At 41.4% G+C, this 24,807-nt stretch overlaps 1 protein-coding gene across 3 annotated transcripts in view; it reads left to right on the top strand.

Moving 5' to 3' along the window:
• The window catches only part of MYO16 (myosin XVI), a 574,226-nt gene that overhangs the window by 186,634 nt on the left and 362,785 nt on the right, over positions 1-24,807 (top strand). For all 3 annotated transcript variants that reach the window (XM_078070087.1, XM_078070086.1, XM_078070088.1), the window contains exon 4: positions 7,646-7,789. In XM_078070087.1, coding sequence (XP_077926213.1) covers positions 7,646-7,789 — 144 coding nt within the window. The remainder of the gene's footprint in view (positions 1-7,645; positions 7,790-24,807) is intronic.

The following is a 24,807-nucleotide window of genomic DNA, read 5'->3' as shown; positions in this document are numbered from 1 at the left end:
TACATCCATACAGTATGGTGCAGCAGGAAGTGAAGAGGCAATTGAAGGAGCAAGATGGATGCAAAAGGATAATGCCCATGAGCAGGAGAACCCTACCATTCTGATGTCTGAGGATGATGCTGGAAAGGGCTGGAAAACAAGAAGTAGAGTTTCCATGGACAGGAAATAGTGACTCCTTTATTTTTTTTTCCAAGGATGTGATTAAGATTCAAATTTCTGGCTGGACTTTGCTTTTTAAAATCCAGCATCTCTTTGGTCCATGAGAATCATGGCATCCATAACTGGAAAGCCTATGTCCAGGATCTTTGATCATGGGTACAGTATCCATCTGAATCTTGAATGAAAATCTTAACCTTGTTCTGTGTGGTGGGTATATTTTTATCTGGACTGCCTGGGTGCATGACTTGGGGGTAAGAAGGCGACAGAAGTGCATTTCTCAGAATGTTACCAGGAACTGAGGGGAGTGAATTTTCCATTTTTGAGTAAATATATCACACAGGACTGGTTCATTCAAGAGCAAATTCTAAATTCCTTAGTAAAGTTACCACTGAGATTTGTGTTTTGTTTTGCTTTATCTCTGCAACCATAGAACCCAACTTATAAAGGATTAGAATCCTTCATGACAGGGTGAAGGTAGATGGGTGAGGAATTTTTTACAGATGTCTTTGAACTTTGAGCCCCTCTGAGAAAAATCCCAGTCGACCAGCTTGAGAGCATTGGTACAGAGCCTTTCCTAGGGGAAGCTGGATGTCGTACCCAGAAAGGTTTTCCCTGAGGTCTCAGTCTGAAACTCACCCTCTCAGAAAGGTGCCTAATGACATAGAATTCCTCAAAGAGCCATTTTCATTCCTCCTCCAGATTGTTATGCTGTTTCCTACTTTGGGGGTGCTCTCTGAGATGGCCCCGTAGCTCACTGGACTTTCCTATCATACTTCTCTTCTGACTGCATTGCCCTCTTGAATTTGGCTATTGATTGGGGACAATATCTAGTCCATGATACCAACTCTCTGGCTTGGCGCAGCACTGGGCACATGGTAGGTCTTCAGTGAATACTTAATGGATTATGAATGTCTCAACCCCTACCTTCCCCACCAAATCCTTCAAGACCTGTGCTGAGAGTGTCCCATACTGGAGTGTCCAGTTCTATCAGGCTGTTAGGTACGCTCCACTGTGAGTCTAGAATGCTCTGAACACCCTCAATTTCATTCAGCTGGATTGTCTGTTTCCCAAGGGCAGTTACTGTGTCGTTAAACTTTACTTGTACGCTGCCCAGCACAGTGCCTGGAATAGAGTGTTGCCTAATAAAATCTTGGTGATTCAAAGTGAGGCAAACCAATGTTGCAGCTGAAGGAGCCGAGTTTACGTTCACTTAAAAGGATAAAAGTTCCATTAGGATTTTAAAGTTTCTGGATGTGCATCAGTGGTACATCTGAATCTCTTTAGTAATAGCCTGGTTTATAATTAGAGTTTGGTTCAGTTGGCTGGAAGATATGTATGCTTAGAATGCAGGTGGAAATAATAACTATGATTCAGCTTGGAGGGTTCTGGGTAGGTTATGAATGGAGAGGTAATCTGTAGGACAAATATTTGCCAGAGAGAAGAAACACATCTTATATGACTTATGATGGGGTTATGTCTGGATGAACCACGTGAGTTGAAAGTATCGTTAGGTCAAAAATGCATTTAATACATAACCTACCAAACACTGTAGCTAGCCTAGCCTAGCCTAGCCCATTAGCCTACAGTTGGGCAAAATCATTGAGCACAAAGCCCATTTTCTAATGAAGTGTTGAATATCTCATGTAATTTATTGCATTGTCTACTGAAAGTGATACCACAGAATGGTTGCCTGGGTACAGAGTGGTTGGCAGTGTATCACTTGTCTTCGCTCATGACAACATGGCTGCCTGGGAGCCACGGCTGCTGTCCAGCATCATGAGAGGGGCTTGAACCGCATGTCGCCAGCCCTGGACATGATCCAAATTCAGAATTCTTTCACACCTTCGTAACGTCAAAAACTCTTAAGTTGAACCATTGTAAGTTGCAGACCATCTGTACATGAAAAACAAAAATGATGAGAAGTATGTTCAAGATGACATTATAATGAGTGCGATCCTTCAGTGTGATATAATGGCAGAGAGCTGAAAGTGATTTTGTACGGATCTAGGCACTGGTTGAAAGAGGTGGCTAGTGGGATTGATGTTCAGTACAAGGGGCCATATGGAAGTTCTAGAGAGATTTCAAAAATTTTAAAAATTGCAACAAATTCAAATTCATTTTCCTACTGATACAAATCTGTGTGTGTGTGTCTCTCTCTTTGTGTATCTCTGTCTCTGTCTCTCTCCATCTGTCTCTGGTTGTAGAAAAGTTTTTAACCACTGAGAACCCATAAATATAGGACAAGAAAAATGGACAATGATTAATCCAAATTGCTTCCCCTCTCCCCACCGCTTCTAGAGAGTTCAGAGATAATTTTTTTGTTTAATAGCAGAACTGTGCTTAGCACATGATACCCACTCAATAACTGATATCTGGATCAATCTGGATGTTGTCCCAGTAACTCTTTGCTAGTCTCTTCTGCCCTAGTGGCTTTGAAATCAACACAGGAGAAAAAAGGGAAGTGTACCTGAAAATGTATAGACGTTGAGAAAACTAATGTGACAGGTTCAACCCACGTTTAAAAAAAGAAAAAAAAACTTGCAAAAGATAACTGTCATGTATGAACCAGTGAATTTAATGTGGGAATTCAGCTTTTGATTTTCTGAGTGATAGATTTCAGGGTTGCTCAAGACATGCTCATTAGCCAACCAGAAGAACTAAAATACATAAAATATCCCTTATGACAAGAGGTAGGGAAAAGACAGAACATTTTAAGTTTAAAATTGTCTGTATTTGTTACTTGGTTTCTATGGTTTTTAGGGTCTTTTCAGCTGAATCAATACTACGCATTGTATTGGGTTTGTACATCGAGAGACGTTACCTTTGTTTAGAAACAATTCCAAACAGTGAAAGAATGCATTCCCTGAGAAGCTGTGGACTGCTGAGTTAGTGTGGAGAGTGTTCGTTCTTACTAATCCTAGGCAACTCAATAAACAGTCTTGGAGGAAGGAGCTATTTGTGGTGTCGCTCTCTAAGTATGCGTTAGGAGGCAGAATGGAATGTTTTGATCATGGATTGGGATATGGGGATTTAGTACTTTAACAGGGAGCCGGTCTTCATGGGGGCAAGCCAGGGGGTGGTAAATAAGTAAAACGTGGTGGAGGTTTCTGGGTCTTGGAGGGAAGACATTTTATGCTTTCAGAGAAGGTGGGTAACCCAGTATTGCTGTTGTGCTCAGACTGTGGGGATGACTGTGATTGTAGTCCCTAACTTTGATGAAAGGGGAGAGCAACCCTTTTGGGAGAAGAGTGAATCTTAGAAAGTAGCACACTGAGGTGAACAAATGGTGACTCTAAAAGAATCAATGAGCTCAGGGGCGCCTCGCTGGCTCAACCGGTGGAGCATGGAGCTCTTGATCTCTTGGTCATGAGTTCAAGCCCCACGTTGGGTGTAAAGCTTACTAAAAAAAAAAAGAGTCAATAAGCTCAGAAAGTAACCAAGGTTTTTCAGGGCCTGATGGGAGAAGAATTTTACCTATTCAGTGGAGGAGGCTTCAGGAGAGATGGTATTTCCAGACAGATAGATTTAGGTTCTGTGGACATTCCTAGGTAAGGAGGGTTTATTTGAAATGGACAAGGTTCCAGAGGTTCACTGGAAGGAAGTACAGTGTGTGGACTTGAGGGACCTGGGGGGCTGGTTGATTAAGAGGTTTGGCAGTTCAAGGCAGGCTTCACAGGCACATGGTCCATGTGGTCACTCCAGGCTTTGTGCTCTGCAGGACCCATCCTCTGCTTGGTTTCATCCTCTGCTGTCACCATCTTAAAATTCTTAGTCATTTTTTTAAAAGATGTATTTATTTATTTGAGAGAGAGAGAGGAAGACAGAGAGGGTGTGGGGGGAGGGGCAGAGGGGGAGAGAGAATCCTAAGCAGACTCCACACCCAGCACAGAGTCCGTCTTGGGGCTCAATCTCACGATCCTGTAATCATGACCTGAGCTAAAATAAGAGTCAGATGCTTAACTGATGGAGCCACCCAGGTGCCCCCAAATTCTTGGTCATTTTTGAATAAGGGGCCCCACTTTTTCATTTTACACTGGGTCCCACAAATTATGTAGCCCATCCTGCCTGGACCTTGGAGAGGCAGAGGACGGTGACGGGAGGAGCCAGGGGAGATGACTAGTGGTGTCAGAGCTCTCTGAAGGTGACCGAGTGGCAGTTCAGCCACCTTCTTGCTCCTGTAAACTGTTGCCAGAAATGGGTTGAAGTTGGATGAAGAACAATCTGAATGGGGAAGGAAGATTTGCTAGCTGGGAGAAAATTCTTTCCAGTGAAAATGACGTTTACTATCTAGCAATAATGTTGTAAGAACATTGTAACAGGAATGTTCAACCATCGTAATCTTTTCAGACAAGTGTGATTAGAAGGTATTTATTGCTGTCAAATTATTATTCATGATCCTCTGAAATGTGAATCTAAAAATTACATTACTTGAGAGAGGCTGATATCATTTTCCACACTGTATCTAATTAACTCTTTTTTGGTGAAAGACATGGAAAAGCCAAACTGTAGGTATCTTTGAATTGTAAATGTGGATTCCTGAGGTGCAGGCTGAGGAGATCTTGACAGACAGGGAAGGAGGAGGTCGCATCACTGTTGATTATGCAGTGAGTTATCAGAAGGATAAAGAGAGCGGAATAGGCATTACCTGCATGTGAATTTCCTGAAAGAAATTGGATCCAGGCCCCAATTCTAAAACCTATTTATTGAGCCTTTATACTCTGATCCTCATCTTATTAGTCATTGTACCCGAACCTGCAGCTACAGTAGACGGGGCTCTGGGTCATAGCGTCTTCGTTATTGTTACACATGATGCAGTACATCACATAGGCAAAGGTCATGGTTCAAAACTGAAACTAATCCTTCCGAGTTCATGTGCACCGAGTTCATTGCCCAGGTGCTTCCATGCATCCCAATACTGACAACCTGTGCTTATCTTCCTTCATATGGAACCTGTACCATGATTTTGCACCACGCTGACCGTACGTTCTTGAGACCACCAGGTACTAGAAGAAGATAGGAATGTTCTTCCATGACTGTATTATGATTGGGAACCACAATTCATATGTCTTCTTTTTTCTGTCTTTGGTGAAGTATCAGCTCAAATCTTGTACCTAATTTTAAAAATTGGGCTATCTTGTAATTACTAATTTTAATACAAATTAAATAATAGGAAAAATATAAATCAATCCATGTGTAGTCCCCATTTCCAGTGCTATCAGTTTGTTTGGTTACTGTCTGGAGATTGCCCATGGCTCACCAATGCTCGGTTCACTTATTGAAAGTCCTCTTCTGCTCTGTCTCACTTTGTGTAATCTACATTACCGTCTTCAGGTTCACCAGTCTCATCTTCTGCAAGAGCCAGTCCATTGTTGATCCCATCCATTGGTATATTTTTCATTGCAGCCAAGGTAGTTCTCATCTCCAGGAGTTAAATTTGAGTCTCTTTGCTGTCTTCCATGTCTCTGCTTACCATGTTCAACAGTTGCCCAATTTTTTGAACATATGGAATGTAGTTATTGTAACACTTTAAACATGCAGGTTTGCTCATTCTAACAAGTGTATCACTTCTAAGTTGGCTCCCATTGATCACTCTTTCTCCTCCTTGTGGGTCCTATTTGCTTGCTGTCTTGTATATCTGGTCATTTTTCCTTGGATGCTAGACGTAGTGAATTTTGCTTTGTTGGGTACTGAATATTTTTATATTTCTGTAAGTAATCTTGAGCTCTGTTTGGGGGGCATTGAAGTTATGTGGTTTGAGGCTTTCAGAACTTGAGTTTAGTATTTCTAGGTGGGAGTAGAGCAGCTTCCAGCTCAGGGCTCATATCCCCCCCTTCCACCCCGCACTGAAGCAAGACATGTCTGGTACTCCACCCAGTGCTGCATTGATTAGAAGGCCTCCTTCCTGGTTGCTGGAAACAGACACTATTTCTGGCAATTCATGAGCTCTGACTCCTCTTCTTTTTCAGGGGCTTCTGTTCCTGACCTTGGGTAGATTCCTAGAGTGTGTGTGTGTGCCAATCATGATTTTTCTGTGTACATGAGGGGACCGACCGCAGATCTTGGAAGTCCTCTCTCTCTCTCTGCAGCTCTGTCCTCTCTGTGACTCTGTCTGGTGCATGCTGGCCAGCTTGGTCTCTGGACTTTCAGTTCAGTCCCCTCTTGAGTGCCCAGGGTGACTGGGGTTCTCCTCGCTGTGCGGCGGCAGCTTGGGAGGTCCCTCAAGGCAGTGAGCTGGAGCAATAGCAGGAGCAGGACTGCCTTGTTCCCTCCCCAGCTCTCCGAAGTTATATTTTGTCTGAGTGTTTTTGTTTTCGTTTCAATTGATTTGGGCAGGAATGCCAATCTGGTCCCTGTTACTCGATAGGGGAAGTCCTCGGGTGATTTGCTTTTAATTGTCTGATGCAGTGACTTGTTGACACATTGGCATGATGGTACGGCCAGTGGCAGCATCGATGACTGCTTTTTGGGAGGGGAACCTGTCTGCTGCATCCACATCCCATGGAAAGCGTGTATCTTTCAACCCAGAAATTTTGCTAATAGGTAGTTAGGTTATTTAGCATAGGTCTTTTTTTTAAAACTAATTAGGTAATATGCATTTGACACTCATGTAGCCTGTAGATAGAAAATATCAGTCTGATACTAGGACCGGATAACTTATAAGGTCCAGGGCAGAATGAATATGTGGGACACTTCAGTAATCATCGAAAATTCATCATGGCAACAGTAGAGCCTTAAACCAAGTGCAGGACCCACCTAAGCATGACTACAGAGATTGTGCACCCTCGGAGCCAGCCCTGACTTTGAATATTTTTATGAATTTTACCTATAAATAATATATAAAAAGTAAGAGCAAAACAAGTCCCTGGAGAGTTTGATTTAGTAGACTATGAAATTTCTATAAAATACAATGATTAAAATTCATTTTAGAAGATTTTGAAATTACAATAGTTAACTGTTCCAAGGTGGCACCATGGAGTTTTTAGTTGTCTTATACAGCTAAGCTGAAGGCTGCATTTGGATGATGGGGGATGAGTTTAGAAGGACCACAAAGGGTCTTATCGGTCTTGGATGCAATAAGGTGGTGAAACTTTATTCTTTGACAAAATTCAATGACAAAATATGTACATTTTAAAGCAGAAGGATCATATGATCAAATCTGTATTTCAGAAAGATAATTCTGGTAAATGGTCCAAGATTTTCTGGTAATCCTATCTACAAATGTGGAGGACCCAAATAGTGAAATTTTTTCCTCCTTCTTAATGTCTGTCCCTATTTTCTCATTTTTATTTCTACTGTGTATGGATGCCATTTCCCCTTGAGTCCTCCATCCTCCATATGCCCCTTAGCTTATAGGTTAGCTGGAGAACAGTTAGCCCCATCTCTCAATCTCTAAATTGGCACTGAAATTTTTATCCCTGGACATTTGCAATAAACCTTATCATAGTTTGAAATACATTCCTTTTTATTTTTTCGTTCTTTCTTTCAGTGCGCTCGGTATGATAATGCCTTCATTGCCGAGATCCTGATTGACAGAGGGGTCAATGTCAACCACCAGGATGAAGACTTTTGGACACCAATGCACATCGCCTGTGCTTGTGATAACCCTGATATTGTCCTGCTGCTTGTACTAGTAAGTAAAGCAATTTAGTTTATTACCATTTGAAGATTTGACAGCATATAAAAGGCTATATATTTAACTATTAATATTTCACAATATGTAATACTTTGGTTGATAAAAAAAATGTGTATGTATGTCATCCTTTATTTTCCTGGAGTTACAAGATAATTAGAGACTAAGGTTTTGGGTCACAGAGTTCATAAAACAAATTGTGCAGATGTCATGTGAAGCTCTACTCCCCTGGTTTTTTTTCTGGGAAATTATGTGCCTTAGTACTTTGCAAGTGAGTCCTAACTAAAATGGTTTCATACATGGTGTTTCTTTCAATCCATTTTCTTAATTTTTAGCCAACTAGGCATACAGTAATGAGATATGGCATCTATTGAATCTTACTCTCTTGCTCACATCTAGTAAAGCAGTGTCTACAACATTTCTTTACAAGAAAATGAAAACTTTAAGTATAAAACTCACTAGAGTTATTTGTTGCTGTGGTTTTCAATTATAGTTTAGACCCTGACATTGATCCTCACAACATACTTTAATTATTTTGGAATTGAGATTTGGGATTTTTTCCCGGTGAGTTTATCTCTAACAAAGATTTTAAGAAATTATGCAGGATTTTTAGAAAACATGCACATCTCATCGTCTGATTATGTTGCTTTTCTTTGGCAGACAAAACTGAGAAAGAGAAGGTGGTTTTATTTCATGTGTGATCATAGAGTTAAATCTATAGTTTCCAGATTAACATGGTCATGGTTGTGCAGTGACCCTTTTCTCACATCAGGTACAAAGTTGTATTTCTGACAGTTATGTTCTGCAGTGATTTACTGATCATTTAATTAATGTTTATTGATTACTATTTTTAACATAATTCCTGCCCTTGAGGAAATTACAGCTTATTCGTTCATTTGAATATTTGTTGAATAACCACTATGTTCTAGGTGCTACACAGTGAACAAAAAGACATTTTACATTATAGAGTATGACAAAAACAAGAGCAAGCCAAATAAGGGCACCACTGAGAAATGTGATTAGTAGATTAAGCAAGAATAGAATAATTACTTTTATTTTTTTTTGTTTTTGAAAATTCTATTTTATTTTTTTAATTTAATTTAATTTTATTATGTTATGTTAGTCTCCATACAGAACATCATTAGTTTTTTTTTTTTTTTAAAGATTTTATTTATTTATCCATGAGATACAGAGAGAGAGATAGGCAGAGGCAGAGGGAGAAGCAGGCTCCCCGCAGAGCAGGGAGCCTCCTGTGGGGCTCAATCCCAGGACCGTGGGATCACGACCTGAGACAAAAGCAGACGCTTAACCGACTGAGCCACCCAGGCGCCCCAGAACATCATTGGTTTTTGATGTAGTGTTCCATGATTCATTGTTTTCGAATAACACCCAGTGCTCCATGCAATACATGCTTAGGTTCTTTTTTTTAAACTAATTTAGCTAATATGCTTTTGACACTCATGTAGCCTATACATATAAAATATCAGTCTTATACTAGGACCGGATAATTTATAAAGTCCAGGGCAGAATGAACATGTGAAAAACACAGCACTAAATAGACCACAACGAAGACTTTGCACTATGACGGTGAAACAAGAAGGCCCGGCATTGGCTTGTGGGATCTCTGTTGCAAATGTGTGCACTGGTTGACAAGAATTTTCCCCACTCCGCTCAAGTGTGCGAATGACCGCGGAAGTGGAGCCCAAGGATTCCTTGTGGTATTACAGAAAAATTCTGCCAACAGAAAAATTCGCAAAGGTGGAGCCTGTGAATGATGAGGATCCCTCTGTTTATCACTAAGCAAAACAATGGACACTTTCTTAGAATTTTAAGTATGAAATAGAAATCATCTAAACCCAGTATATTTTAGGAATTGGGTGGATCAAAAAATGATGAATTTCTGCAAGAAGTTTTCAAAATTTATACAAAGGAAGTCTCAGTATTTTTATAATTTCCAGTACGCAGCTGGATAGGGTTTTGGAGTTTCCTGCAAGTTTTACAGAGCATTCCTATGATGTGAGCAGTATACTTAATATATAATCCTTATTTTTTTATAATAAGAAATCAGTTATCAGAGAGTTTCCATAATAGAATAACAAGTCAAATCTAAATGTTTTGGCTCCCCCCAAAATAAAATTTTAGTGCACTATAATTTTTTATATTTATATATAATTACACATGTATTTAATTATGTGGAATATACATTGTAATTACACAGTTTGTCCACTGAGAATTTTCTTTTCCTTACTTTATTTTATTGATTGTTGAGCATCTCACATATGTACATTTTGATTTTTCATTCTACATTATCTAATTTTAAAAATATTTTCTAACTTGCTCCATATTCAAACGCTAATGTTCTATAACTCAGAATTATATCGTGATTTTTTTTTTTTAATTTCAAGGTAATTGGCTATTTCCCAGATTTTAAGAAGCTTTTCTATTACTCAGGAATATATCACAAAGGCTGATAAATGATTAACTCAAATCATGTCAGGTCGTCTTCTCTAGAAAATCTTGATTTCATATTTATTTCAGCATGTTTATGTATGTATATTTCTAGCCTGTTGTATCACTGCATATATACCTTGAAGAAGTACTTATGGAATATGCTCAGAATTTGCTCAATCCCTTGCCTGTGGAGGGAGGGACAGTAGGCTTGTCTTTGCTGTCTCGTGCCTTGGGACTGACTGCCCAGGGAACAATCTCTGAGGAAGCTTGCTCAGTTCTCCCTTCTTTTCTCATATGACTTTGAGTAAAAGATTTGCATTTATTTCAGTTTTCTGAATTTTCACGTCCGATTTTGCAGTGTGGCCACAGGTGCTACTTACTCTGCCCTGTGAGAAGTTCCAAAGCCGGGCCACATCTGCACGTTTTAACAGTCCATTGCATTTGGAACCATTGGAAATACATCCCTTTAATTTGGTGTTAATTGTTTTGAAAGGAAAATAATAGAGTAAAAGACTGTAGGATGCTTCTACTTGAGAAAATAATATACCTGAGTTACTGATAAATCATCTTGGACTTTTTGTCTTTCCTATTGAAAAACTTGGGAGGATATAATATTCCACATATCCTGGAATTATTTAATAAACATTACTCCGTAAAGGGTAGCTATTAAACATGATTGCAAGAAATGAGTAATGGACAACAGAAGGATAAAATGTCATTTTAATTAGTTTTATTTATAAAACAGTGAATTAATTCTGTTACATACTACCAGGAGACCTTTCAAGGTATTTTTACTCCTTGAAATCAGAAAGCGTAGGGAAAATATTAGCAGATGGATAGTCATTTACTAAGTGAGGCTCAGCAATATCTTTATCATTGTTTCACTTCAGTAACAATGGAATGATTAGTGGAAATTGCACTGAATGTTTTCTCAATCCTTGGCCTTTTGCGTGCGAACATCTGATGTTCATAATTTTTGTGCCTGTTGGATAGAGTGTGTCATGGACCATGTCTAATGGGTAGTGTGGAACCAGATCATTTTAATGGGTGTTGCAGGTAACTGCCAGAAACCAACAACTCTGTCATAACTGAGATAGTAAATGATATTTCAAAAACATATTGCTTACTTTGTGTTAGGTGGCATAAATTGATAGATCAAAAGTAACTCGTTCCCAAATGGTGCTTATTCATTGCTTAGACCATTCTTGGGTTAAATATTAGGACATGGGGTAGCCTGCTATTTAAGAAGGTGATATCCTCCCTAGAAAATGAGCTATACATCCAGATGGTTCAAGGTAAGTCTGATTTTCCAGTAAGATCTGTGGCAGAGGGCCTGGCGTCATTATCAACTTTTTATGTAAATGACCCCACACGCAATATTAAATCTCCCTTAGCAGTTTCTCTTGCCTTCAGCTTCACTGACAAAGTAAGTTTCCAGGCTTGAGTGCCTTCGGCTTCCACCTAACAGACAAAATCAACAACAAACTGTTAATTTTTTTCCTATTTATTCACAGCCTTTGTTCCATCCTGAAAATGTATTTGTTTCCCTCCTGAAGCTAAATTCTCCTCCATCCTCTCTAGACTCTACTAACTGCCACCTGTCGAAGGATTTCTCCGTCACTTTTCCATCTCCCGTTTCCATGGTCTTTCCACTGGGCTCCTCCTTTAAATTCATAGTTATGTCGCAGTATCTTCCAGTAATTAAAAAACTAAGGAAAAGCCCGATTAAACATCTTTCCTATAATTGTCACCACGGTGTCCCTCTCATTTTTATAGTCAGGCTTCTCTGAAGAGCAGCATGCTTTTGCGGACCCACTTACTGCCTCCCAGCCACGCCTCCATGTGGCCAGGCTGCCTGCTGTCCACGCAGGGACCCCAGCATGGCCTTGCCGAGAACACTTTTGACATCGCTGTGATGGATTTCGTTGTTTATCCTACTTCATTTGTCTCACTAGATCTAAAGGCAAGTGGGTCAATGAAGGAAATTGGGCCAACAGCCAGGTTTTTTTGCTCAAGGTTGTATTTTGGGGGCTCATCAGAGTAAGAATTTGAAAGAAGCTGCTCTGCCTTCTAAGCCCTGTTCATGGCCATTAAACTTAGGAGCCTCTTTGCTTTATTGAGGTACACTTGGCAAATAAGATTGTATATTAAGTGTACAGCATGATGATTTGATATACGCGTACTTTGTGAAATGGTGACCATAGTTGGGTTATTAACACATCCACCACATCACGTAGTGATCAGTAATTCTTATTTTGTTGTGGTAAGAATGCTTAAGATCCACTGTCTTAGTGAAACTCAAGTGTACAAAACAGTATTATTACTTACCGTCACCATACAGTACATTTGATCCTCAGAGCCTATCCATCTGCAACTGACCAGTGGCTCCCCATCTCCCCCACCCCAGCCCTTGGTAACTACCTTTCTACTGTCTGTTTCTATGAGTTTGACTTTTGTTATTGTTCTTATGTTGTGTTTTTGTAAACCTATCATTACCTGACCCTCCCCATGACTAAAATCTATGGTGAAAATTCATCCTGACTTATGGTGAAAATTCTCGCTCAATATTCACAGTGATTAAGACCATAAAAGTGATTTCAGAAAACAGGCAATAATGTGTGCTTCATGATAAATCTATAACTTGACGTAAAATCCTTTGAAGAATGGAGAAATACGTTACACACCTTTCATAGGCATCTGACAGAAACATGAGCACCTGAGGTTTTTCTCAGGCTTGTTAAGTTTGAGAAACACACATTTCCATGTCCAGGGTCTAAGGACAACTTCCTTAGGCTTCCTAAGTTCATTTATTTAAGCTTCCATTTTTAGTAAATAATACTGCCTCTTCAAAAGTGCTTTTCATGATAAATAACATTTTCATCTATATTTAAGACAATTAAAAATTTAATAATTTGCATTAATACTGTAAAGCATTTAGATTTGATTTCTGAATATCCTTTTAGTAAGACATTTTGTTTTTCTAATTATAGGACCAATTCACATTTGTTTTAGAAGCATTGGGAAATATAGAAAACCCAAAAGAACATAAAAGTCACCCATAATCCCACTGGTCAGAGAAAGTCAGTATTAACATTTAATAAATGTCCTTTTGGTTCTCATTGTGTGGGTGAGTGTAACACACACATAATACTTAGATTTGTGTTATATACACACTGTTTCATTTAGTTTTTTTTATTTTTAGAGATTTTTTTTTATTTGAGAGAGAGAGGGGGAGAGAGTGCAAGCAGAGGGAGAGGGAGAGGGGGAATCTCAAGCAGACTCTGCACTGAGCGCAGAGCCGAACGTGGGACTCAGTCCCAGGACCCTGAGATCACAACCTGAGCTGAAATCAAGAGCCAGACACTCACCCCACTGAGCCACCTAGGCGCCCCACATATTGTCTCTTAAATGTCACAAAATTATTCTGTGTTTTTAAATATTTTGTCCAAACACATATTTAGTGGCTGCATGGTGTTCCAGAGTTTAGATGCTGTAATACTTTTGGGTAACTTAAGCTGTTTCCAGTTTCTCACACTTAACAATGACGAGTAGTTTGTAATTTAAGAGAGCTGTTATTTACAATGGAACGTAGTTATCAGTTTTATTTCCTCCAGGAGTGAGGTGGAATGAGTTGAACTAAAGAGAGCTCTGAGGGTGTAGATGGATGTCTATACATCTGGCTCTTTCTAAATGAGATGCGCTCAGTTGAGGGGTTTTTCTAGCTACTACCGACTGGATTTCAGCAAACGAATTGTACCGTGATGCTCAGCTCTAAGACGCTCCTCAAGTGAAATGATTGACTTATACCTCTGGAGTGGTCCTAATAACGCAGGCCTTGGAAGACTGACAAAACGGTTACGGCCAGAGCCCTAGGTGAGAAGGTCGTGCCACTGTGGTTCCAGCCATTTCACACGGGGCCTGGGCTCCTGCTGTCGGGTCACGGACACCTGGCCGTGTTTACATGGTGAGAAACATCACGCAGCATTTCTGCTCTGCTTCGTTTCCCCCTCTGACCTTGCCCTCCCTGTAATGGCTCAAGAAGGGCTTTGGAATGATGAAGTATCGCCCCCTGTGGGTATCATAGCGTGGGGGTCATTAACGAATATGACTGACTTTCAGTCTGGGACGGGCCTTCTGTGTCGACGGCACTAGGCTGGGTGCAGGGCCGGGGAGAAGAAAACCAGGAGAGGGACCTCTGTGTTAGAGGCTGCAAGTGGAGGTGGAGGCCACGTACGTGAGAGATACATGGTGCTGGATGAAAAGATGTGATGAGAAAGGAGTAAGTGATGGACTGAGTCTCATTTCCGTGTAGATGGAGCTAACAATTTTAAACCCAAGAGTGAGTCAGTCTGTCAAAGGTTGTGGAATTGAGAGGAAGAGGATTCTGATTGGAATGATATTGTTGAGCGGACCCATGTCCTCTGTATTTGGTGAGGGCATGAATAAGGCTTATAATTCAGGATGGTGAGTTGTAGACGGTGTTTTGGGTTTTTCCTGGCTGAGTGACTGTTGTGGAATCCCAGCAAGAGAGCGATTAGCCTCAAAATCAGTAGTATCTTGAGTGGAGGGAAATCCCATGACTTTGCTATCTGTGAAATTGTCTCTATCGAATAAAGTGGAAGAAGAGTGACAAGCTTTAGCCAGCCCCTGGCTTGGGGAAACAAGGGCATGGGTTAGACAGAGGGTTTGGGAAGACTTCCCCCAGGAGCTGATCACCAAGGTGAGATCTGAAGGGGGACCCAGGTGTGTTCATCAGGGGAAGGGGGAGGATAGAATATTCCAGACCATTGAACACCTTGTATATTAGACTCCTTGATGAGATGAGAAAGGGCAGGTCTAGAGGAGGCCAGGCGCTTGGCTGGAGAGAGTGGGAAGAGCATGATGAGGAGGGAGAGGTAGTTGAGACCCAGTCAGATGCAAGGGGAACCTGGCTTGGAACCTGTGAGGATGGGTAGGTACGTGGTCAGATTGTCACATGGAAATGATCTCCCTTAGCATAGTGAGGTTATCACTGCAGCTTCGGTGAGGGGAGATGAATGTTTGGACCAGGGTGGTGAGGGGCATGAGCAAATCTGAAAAATGGTTATAAAACAGTACATATAATATGGTCCTGTTTTATAAGAAATAATAATATATTCATATGATCACATATATATCCATTTATAATTGTATATAGATACACTGTAGACATTTTTATAAAGCTGATATCAATATCCGTGCGACTTTACAACCCAATAAATACATGTATTAACAGGACAACTTGCAAGGGTGTATTAAAATGTATCTACTAGCCGTTTGCTGATTTATCCTTTAAATGACAATGAGAATATTGAAATAGAATGCCATAACAGTTGTCTTAGAGATTTTTTTTTTTTTTAGATTTTATTTATTTATTTGAGAGAGAGAGAGAGACAGAGATAGCGAGAGAGCATGAGCGGGGAGGAGAGGGAGAAGTAAGCTCCCTGCTGAGCAGGGAGCCTGATTTGGGGCTTGATCCCAGGACCCTGGGATTGTGATCTGAGCTGAAGGCAGATGCTCAAGCAACTGAGCCACCCAGGTGCCCTGCCTTAGAGATTCTTTTTTTTTTTTTTTAAGATTTTATTTATTTATTTGACACAGAGAGAGAGATAGAGAGAAAGGGAACACAAGCAGGGGGAGTGGGAGAGGGAGAAGCAGGCTTCCCGCGGAGCAGGGAGCCCGATGTGGGGCTCGATCCCAGGACCCAGGGATCATGACCTAAGCTGAAGGCAGACACTTAACGACTGAGCCACCCAGGTGCCCTGCCTTAGAGATTCTTATAAATTTCTAAAACACTGGTTCCCATAAATATAATAAATTTAACCTTTAATATTAACTTCAAATGTTCTTAGAAACTTGTAATTTAAAAAGTAAATTTTACCTATTGGAAAAAGTAGCACATTTTAGCATGGCCCACAAAATAAAAGCCTTTTAATGGGATTATTTATTATAATACAAGAAAATCCTGAAAAAAATATGTTACATTAAGCCAATATCAATTAAATATTTACCCACTTTCAAGAACATTACATCTGTGATAAATTTAGTACGAGAACAGTGCTCTGAAATTTTTATCTTTGTCTTTAGAATATCCCATTTCTAGTGCTGGAACATAATTTATAATAGGAATTTCCAACACATTATTGATGGTTGGAAGGTATCGATAGATCAGAAATATCTGTCATCCAAGTTTCTACGGTCACACTTAGAGTCGATTCTATGATACAGCTGCTGTTAAAGTATGATTGTTTCAGTGTTAACTTAGCGCTGCTGACATGCACACTGCACCATCAGACCACATTCAGCCTCTTACTCCAAGGGAGACGCCTTGACTTCCAGTTCAAATTGTATTTTTCTCAAATTTTATGCCCTATAGGTCGATGACTGGTGTCCCATGCAGATTTTGTCCTGTCCGTGTGTCCTCTAGGTAGAGCTTGCTTGGGAGTTTATATTTTACTAGCGATGACTTGAATTGAACCATTTCTGTAAGAGATCACTGTTATGACAACTGCTTAGTTCCGAGGTGGTTAGATTTTCAGTGTCTTCAGCTAACGGGAAGAGAAAAGGATCAAGTCATTTCCATCAGCATGAGCATCTTATGGAGAAATGTTGGTCTTTTGATTCCAGTCATTAGGGCTCCCTCCTTGCCTGCATTGGAAGAGGAGACCTGGCCGTCACTCTAGCTGCTGGATGTGGGTGATAGAGTATTTTTTACTTAATTCAGAACTCATCCCAGGGACTTGGGTGCAGTGTTTATGAATAAATCCAGCTCCACAAAATCAGAAATTCCTTCACAGTCAAATATAACGAAACATTCAATCTTTAAACCATTTTTGAAAAGCACATTGTTGTACCAGGACAGTGCAAATATTCCCTTATTTGGGGGGATTCATAAACACCAGACCCAGAACAGTGCATATTTCTGACCAGTGCTGTAATCTAATACCTTTGCTGTCATTCATGATTCTTGACACCCTTATTTCTTTTTCAATATTATCTGTTACAGCAACCAGATCTGGGTATTTTAATATTAATAAAAATATGATGTTAGGTAACTTATACTTTAGATTTTTTCATATTCAGTGAAGATATTATGAGATCTATTCTTTTATGTGTATAATTTAATTCAGAGAGCTTGAGCCAGGACTTGCCAAATGAAAATCACTCTTTGACAGATTTTGTAGGCTATGTTCTCTTAATGATTGAGTCTGTTTAAAAAAAAAAAAAAATCATAACATCTCATCTTTCTGAAGATTTTTACTTTAAGAACTGTATAATTTGCAGATAATATAGCAGAATTTCAAGATTCTCTGTTGACTTATGAATAGCCATTAGTGATTTTTGTGTAGATGAGGCAGGAATGACTATGTCATGAAACGCACACATTATCCCCATGTCTACGACCGTTCGCGTATTTCTGACATTTTGTGTGGTGGGCACATGGTATTTTGTGCTTTTTATCAAGTCACTGACCAGTTAGGACTCAGGAGAAATGCAGCGATCTGTGTTACCTGGGAACTGGGGAGGAAGACGAGGGAGTATCATACAAAAGATGTGATGCGGGAAAAGTGCTGTCAAACTAAGATGCGTTTGAATTTAGCTCCATCTGACCACCCGGGGCATGTAGAGTGTGCAGGAAAACTTAGTATGGGAACCATCTGGCAGCCTCTTTTCTGTAGTAATTGAAGACTTGTAGTAAAAACTTTGGGTTAAAACCTTTAAAAACTAGAAAGCAGGTAGAAGCGTAGATAGGAGTAAACAATATATCTAATGAAAGATAAGACAACTGTTTTGGCTTGAGAAAGTAAATTAAAAAAAAAAAAAAAGGCTGAGCCAAAGTGATGCCATAGAAAATCCAGTTACCATTCAGTATTTTCTGTCAGCCTAGAAGAAGTAGAATGGAATAAATCTGAAAGCTTAATTTCTTAACAGAAGCAAGAGAGGCATTTGATGGTGGCATCCACATGACCCTAAGGCTGGGGACAGAAAGAAGAGAACTCTGCCAGGAAGCACCAGGCAGGACAGCTTCGACAGCTGGGAGGCTGTGCAGCACGGAGCCCCCTCTTAGGGGCTGTGCAAAGTGGGTCCAGCTTCACGTGCTGCTTGCCACTCTCACTGGTTCTCAGATTCAGCAAACATGGGTTCTAGAATTGCATCGTCGGTCCTAACACTTGCCTGCCCTGCTGGCCTCAGCCATGGGGACACAGTTACCACCTGCCTCCATTCTCCAATAATGGAACTGGTAAATAAAGGGATTACCGTAGAAAAGGGTTTGGGCATCCGCAGTCCAGGCGCATCCTGATGAGGCATTTCCAGACCGTGCCTGGAACTGGATTGTCTAGCTCAGCAGTGCCCAGAGCCCTTGGATCACGGGGTCCCCATTTCGCTCGGATCCTTCTAGCATACAGAGGCTTCACATTACTCTGAGGCAGTGTGGGGTTCTAAGAGGGACAAAGAGTCGGCAGGGACCCCAGACACCTTAGAAAATCTCTCTTACGACCAGACTGTGCCATGAAATGCAGGTGACAGCTGAGGAAACTTTTCAGGGGAGCCAGAGGGGAGGAAGGACACCCCGCCGCCTGGGGACTTGGCTCTAGCCCCGATCCAGTGTCCTCATCTCTGTGACTCCTCTGAGTAGAGTTTAGTTGGCCGTGTAAATACTTGAGGGCGGAATGCTTGAGATCAGGGAGAGTTAATTGGAAGGTCAGAGAAAATCTCAACAATGGAGTATTTTAAGAGACTTCACTTTTTCTTTTTTTTTTTAATTCAATTAGCCAACATATTAGTACCTCATCAGTTTCAGATGCCGTGTTCAGTGATTCCTCGGTTGTGTAAACACCCACCCCTCATCACATCCGTGCCCTCCTGCATGCCCATCACCCAGTTCCATCTCATCTCCAAGGGAGAGGACACTTCCTCTCAGTGATGTCGTTGCCTGGGTTTACGCAGTCACGCAGCCCGACAGGGATTCACCTGGGGTCTGTCTGTTTCCAAAGTTCGCGTCCGTCCCCATCTCCGCCACCCCCTCTATCCGCTGTCTTTGTTGTGCTTTGATGCCGATGGGGATTATTTTGTCAATTTCACTGGACTCCTTAAATTGTAAACACCTTGAAGGTAGATTCTTTGCCTTAGAGTCTTTATACCACTTCTGCATCCTCCTCTGAGAACTGCAGATCCTAAAATGCAAAGGGAGACCTCAAAACCTGGAATAGAATTACGGGATTCAGAGTTTGGCTGGGATCCTGTCCCATCACCTCATCAAAAGAGGTCCTTGCACTGTCCCAGGTGTAACGATGGTCTGGGGCTGGGTTTAGAGAAAAAGCCACCTCTCCGCCTTGCAGAACACCATTGATAGATCTGCTCAGTTGTTCTTGAATCCAGGTGGATGTCACCTTTTCCTATAGCCATCAGACTTCCTGCTTCTCACAGGTCCTATTCTCTGAATTAGTATAAATTCTTTTTTTTTTTTTTTTAAAGATTTTATTTATTTATTTGACAGAGAGAGAGACAGCTAGAGAGGGAACACAAGCAGGGGGAGTGGGAGAGGGAGAAGCAGGCCTCCTGCTGAGCAGGGAGCCCGATGCGGGGCTCGATCCCAGGACCCTGGGATCATGACCTGAGCCGAAGGCAGACGCTTAACGACTGAGCCACCCAGCGCCCCGAATTAGTATAAATTCTAATGACTATTTTAGAACAAGAAAGCCATCCTCAATAAGCTGTAAGCTGTCAATCTTCCTCTCAAACTCAGGTTAAAAATGGAAACACTATTTTCAAAAATATCTCTGGTTAACTTATGATGTGAATTCATTCATTCATTCATTCACTCATTCATTCATAAAGTACATTTTTTATTGAGAATCTGCTGTGTGCCCAGTGCTACGGTTGCTCCTAAGGATACATGAGCAACAAGAAAAACAGGGTCTTTGGCCGTAAACACTGATACTCTTGTGTAGTAGAGAAAGTAAAAAATGAGCATAAACACTAATTAGTTTTTAGTGTATAATCATTAATATATTTACATCAATGATTTTCTGCCTGCCATGTGTCAAATCTCAGCTTCGGGTGAGGGCTGTGATGGGGTAAATATGAGAACCTCGTCCTCGGGGCTCTGGGGCTCCTCACCGGAGGCAGTTCCTTTGCAAGAACATCACCTGAAACGCTGGTAGGACACTGTGGGTTTAGGGTGTAGTGATGAGAGTGAAGGAAAAATTGATGATATATTTTGAAGGTGAAATCAATAGTAATGCAGGGTTTTTTTTGTTTGTTTTTTTTAATGTTAAAGAAGGAGAGGGAATTTTTTTTTTTTTTTAAAGATTTTATTTATTTATTTGAGAGAGAGAATGAGAGACAGAGAGCATGAGAGGGAGGAGGGTCAGAGGGAGAAGCAGACTCCCTGCCGAGCAGGGAGCCCGATGCGGGACTCGATCCCGGGACTCCAGGATCATGACCTGAGCCGAAGGCAGTCGCTTAACCAACTGAGCCACCCAGGCGCCCTGAAGAAGGAGAGGGAATTTAAACATGACTCCAGGCCTTCTGTGTTTGGGAAATTGGAAGGGATGGTGCAAACACCAGTGGAGAAATACTTTTCTGTGGGAGGGCCATGCGTTCCTTGTTGAACATGTCAAGGTCAGGATCCATGAAAGATGCACCTGGAGAAATCCAGGAGGCAGTTGGTCCTGGGACGAGAGAGAGAGAGAGAGAGAGAGAGAGAGAGGATGTCTTATCTGCACACACATGGGAACAGAAGCCCTGGAGTAAATCAAATCAACCCATCAAAATGTGAAGTCCAAAAAAGAAAGAACATCTAAAAGAGGGTCCGAAGTAAACCAATTAAAGGACTGTTAGAGAAACCGGAATCTGCAGAGAAGACTGGAAAAGAGAAGCCAGATTTGGAAGGCAAACCAGAAGCGGGTACTGTTGTGAAGTCCAGGGGAAATATGCCTGGAGCATTTCCTTGTGGAATGAGAACTGGAATTAACTGGAGAAGCTAGTCATTCAAACATGGAAAAGCAAACGCTAGGAAAGTTGCAAACTGCATCTCTTGCTCAAATGCAAGGACATATAAACTCTGCGTGGTTTCCCCTTCTTATGTATATAGATATTGCAGTGTGGAACATTAAATAAAACTGTAATAGAATATGCTATAGACTAAAGAAAGAAGAAAAAAAAAAAAGAGAGGAGCTGGTACCATAAGCCACCAGAGAGAAATCACACATGGAGACCATTAGAGCAAGATATTTAGGGACAGAAAGTATCAACTGCCCATATTCACAGTTTGCTGGTAAACAGACCTGGAAAAGGCTGTATTTTTCTCAGAGCAAAGTATGGAGTGTTCAGATTAACAAAATATGATTTTTTCTAAAGATTTATTTATTAATTTGAGAGAGGGAGCCAGAGCATGCGCAAGAGTTGGGGGGGGAGGGGCCGAAGGAAAGAATCTTGGAGCAGAGTCCCTGCTGAGCGCGGAGCCCAGCTCAGCTGGCACTGATCTCAGGACCCAGAAGATTATGACCTGAGTCGAAACCAAGAGTCGGACGCTTAACCAAGTGAGCCACTCAGGCGCCCCCAAAATATCCTTCTGAAAAAGCAGAGTACCCTGACTGGTATTGGAGAATATTACATGAGGTAGGAAGACATTGGCTCATTTCATGCAAGGTCTTAGTGAATGAATGTTGTGTGGTTCACACAAAACCATAATATGAAGGGAAATGACCAGCTTAGTAGGACATGTAATATAAGCGACTTGCACAATACCTTGAAATTATGTTCAATTTACCCTAACCATTGGGGCTCTTTACTAACGTGGAACCCATGATTTCTTGTCTTAGCTTTTTCTCGGAAACACTTAATTCAATATACTTGCTTATGAAATTGTATTTTTTAATTGGGTGGTTCACCTTTAATTACATCGAGGCCATTCATTGATTCAAACATCACTCAGGCTCGCTCACCAGATAATCATCGACTTGTCTAAAGTCTTACTCCTCACCTTTGACTTTAGTATATTGGAAACCTGCCGTGGACCCAAGAGAATGGTCATATGTTTTCATCTCCTTTCATAGTTTTGTTCATTGTTTACTTTGAAAAATATTTTTCTCAATATAAATATCACATATTTATTGTAGAAAATAGAAAGAAACCCATAAATGTAAAGAAGAAAATTAACAAGCACTAATAATTCCATCACATAGAGATAATTACCGAATGTTTTGCTGTGTTTTGTAATCTGTCTCTCCTCTTCCCCACATGTTAGAATTTATACAGAATTTATCTGATGTTGTGTGTATGTATTGGTAGCCTGTTTTTTTGTTTTTTGTTTCTTGGTGCAAAATGGTGGTTTTATTAAAGCACAGGTGTGGGCAGAAAGAGCTGCTGCCCCAGGGTCGTGAGGGGTGCTGATTATTTACTTGAGAGTTGGGGGAGGTAAGGAAAAGGGAGGTTTTCAAAAGAACCTTCATCTGCTAAAGAGGACCTGCGAGATATGGAGGCCTTACCATTGTCAGGTTAAGGTGGTTTTTCCCTCTAATAATGATGCTGGAGAAAGTCATTTAAGAAAAGCCAATGAATAGAAAGGAGAGCTTGAGAACTGGGTGGGGTTAGGCCAACATTTCCTCCCTTTGAGGAAGGGGGATTGACCACACCTTTCTCTAGAAGCCTGTCACCTGAGACTTAAGACCTGTGGCCGAGCTATTTACTTTTAACTGGCCAATAGGTGCCTGGTTTTGCTGTTTATGAGAAGAGGTCATCCAAGGGAGAGACGTCTCCCAGGAAGGAAAAGAAAAAGTGTCTGCTTTTACTCACCCTTCGGTGATAGCGTTCACGGGTTTTGGCACCAAAATGATGCGGAGAGCGATGTTCTTGTCTCACGGAGTCGAAGAATGAATCTCGCGGACAAAGGAGAGTGAGTAAAGCTGATGTAGGAAAGACGTTAGGGTTTGAAGCCGATGGCCAAGAAGGAATTCTTGAGACGTCTTGGGGGCAAAATGGTGGTTTTATTAAACCACAGGGCGCCTGGGTGCCTCAGTCAGTTAAGCCTCTGCCTTTAGGGGAGCCTGGGTGGCTCAGTCGTTAAGCATCTGCCTTCGGCTCAGGTCATGATCGCAGGGTCCTGGGTTCGAGCCCGCCATCGGGCTCCCTGCTCCGCGGGAAGCCTGCTTCTCCCTCTCCCACTCCCCCTGCTTGTGTTCCCTCTCTAGCCCTGTTTCTCTCTGTCAAATAAATAAATAAAATCTTTAAAAAAAAAAAAAAGCCCTGGGACAGGACCTGTGGGCAGAAAGAACTGCTGTCCCCCGGGTAGTGAAGGGTGGCTGATTATATACTATGGGGTTGGGGGAGGTAAGGAAAAGGGAGGTTTCAAAAGGATTTTCATATGTTAAAGAAGACTCATATGAACATTTTCATTATGTTAAAGAAGAAATACCAGAGGCCTTGCCATTGTCAGGTTAAGGTTGCTTTTCCCTCTAGCAAGACATTAATGTGAAGATAGTTGGGAGCTTCCTGGAGGAACATTACACTCTGCCCACTTCAAGGATCTGTCAATGGGCTGCAGGTTATAAGGGCATTTAACTGTATCTAGATTTCCTTCTGGAAGCTAGGTTGTTGATAGAAATGCTTTGTTCTTGTAGATTGCTAAGACATTTGTAAATGAGGGAGTCTCATGTCTTGCAGGATTGTGATCTCTACAAGTTAACTATTTGTTTTTCCTCTCCTTAGCTTTAGGGCAGCCAGGAGTGCCTGAGGAAGGTCACAGAGATCCCATGGCGGGGGAGGGGGTTGTGGGGTGTCAGCTTCTGCTTTGTCCTCAGCTTGCCTTCTGTTTCCTCATCAAAGCGATAGTTTGATTCAGTGAAGGCACAGAAAAAGCTCTCGGGACTGAGAGGGGTCCAGACAGGGTTGCCACTGAGGGATTTTAGGGATGGTCTTTTATCGAAAGCTAAACAGGGAACTTAAATCCTTTTAACATCTCCATTGATACCACCATACAGCAAGGACTAGTGATAACACCTTCAATGGCTTACTTTTTAGGGTCTGGTCATTTTCTTGGTCACAAGTAGCTGTTATAAAAAGACCCCACCTCTGACACCTAGGACAGGATGGTCTGGTTTGTTCCCTTATCTCTGGTTTCCCTTCATCTCCTGAATTTTTTAATTTTGTGAGCCTGATCCAATGGCCCCCTACCTCTCTCTCCCTACCTAGCCTCGCCTGTCCCTTACTCAGTAAGGTGTTAACATTAAGACAATTGGGAGCTTCCATGAGGAATGTCACACATATCCAACCCTAGAGTGGGGGAGGGGGGATGGTTTGCTGGGTGTCATCTTGTACTTTGTCCTCAACTTGCCTTCTGCTCCCTCATCATTTCCCCCCTGAACAACTTTGACCCATAAATCTTTAAGGTCGTTGAAGGTGGAGGTCTCATCATCTGTAACGTCTTCCTGCTGGATAGGGGCGTGGAGATGTCCCTACCTATGGGTCAAATTGGTTAGTTGGGGAAAGTATAGCGGGGCTACAAAAGGGGGAGGCAGCTGAATCCAACACAGACAACACCAATG

The sequence above is a fragment of the Halichoerus grypus genome, chromosome 4, assembly GCF_964656455.1.
Source record: "Halichoerus grypus chromosome 4, mHalGry1.hap1.1, whole genome shotgun sequence".
NCBI lineage: Eukaryota > Metazoa > Chordata > Mammalia > Carnivora > Phocidae > Halichoerus > Halichoerus grypus.
The sequence above is the reverse complement of the archived record's forward strand: the minus strand, read 5'-3'. Positions and strand labels throughout refer to the sequence as shown.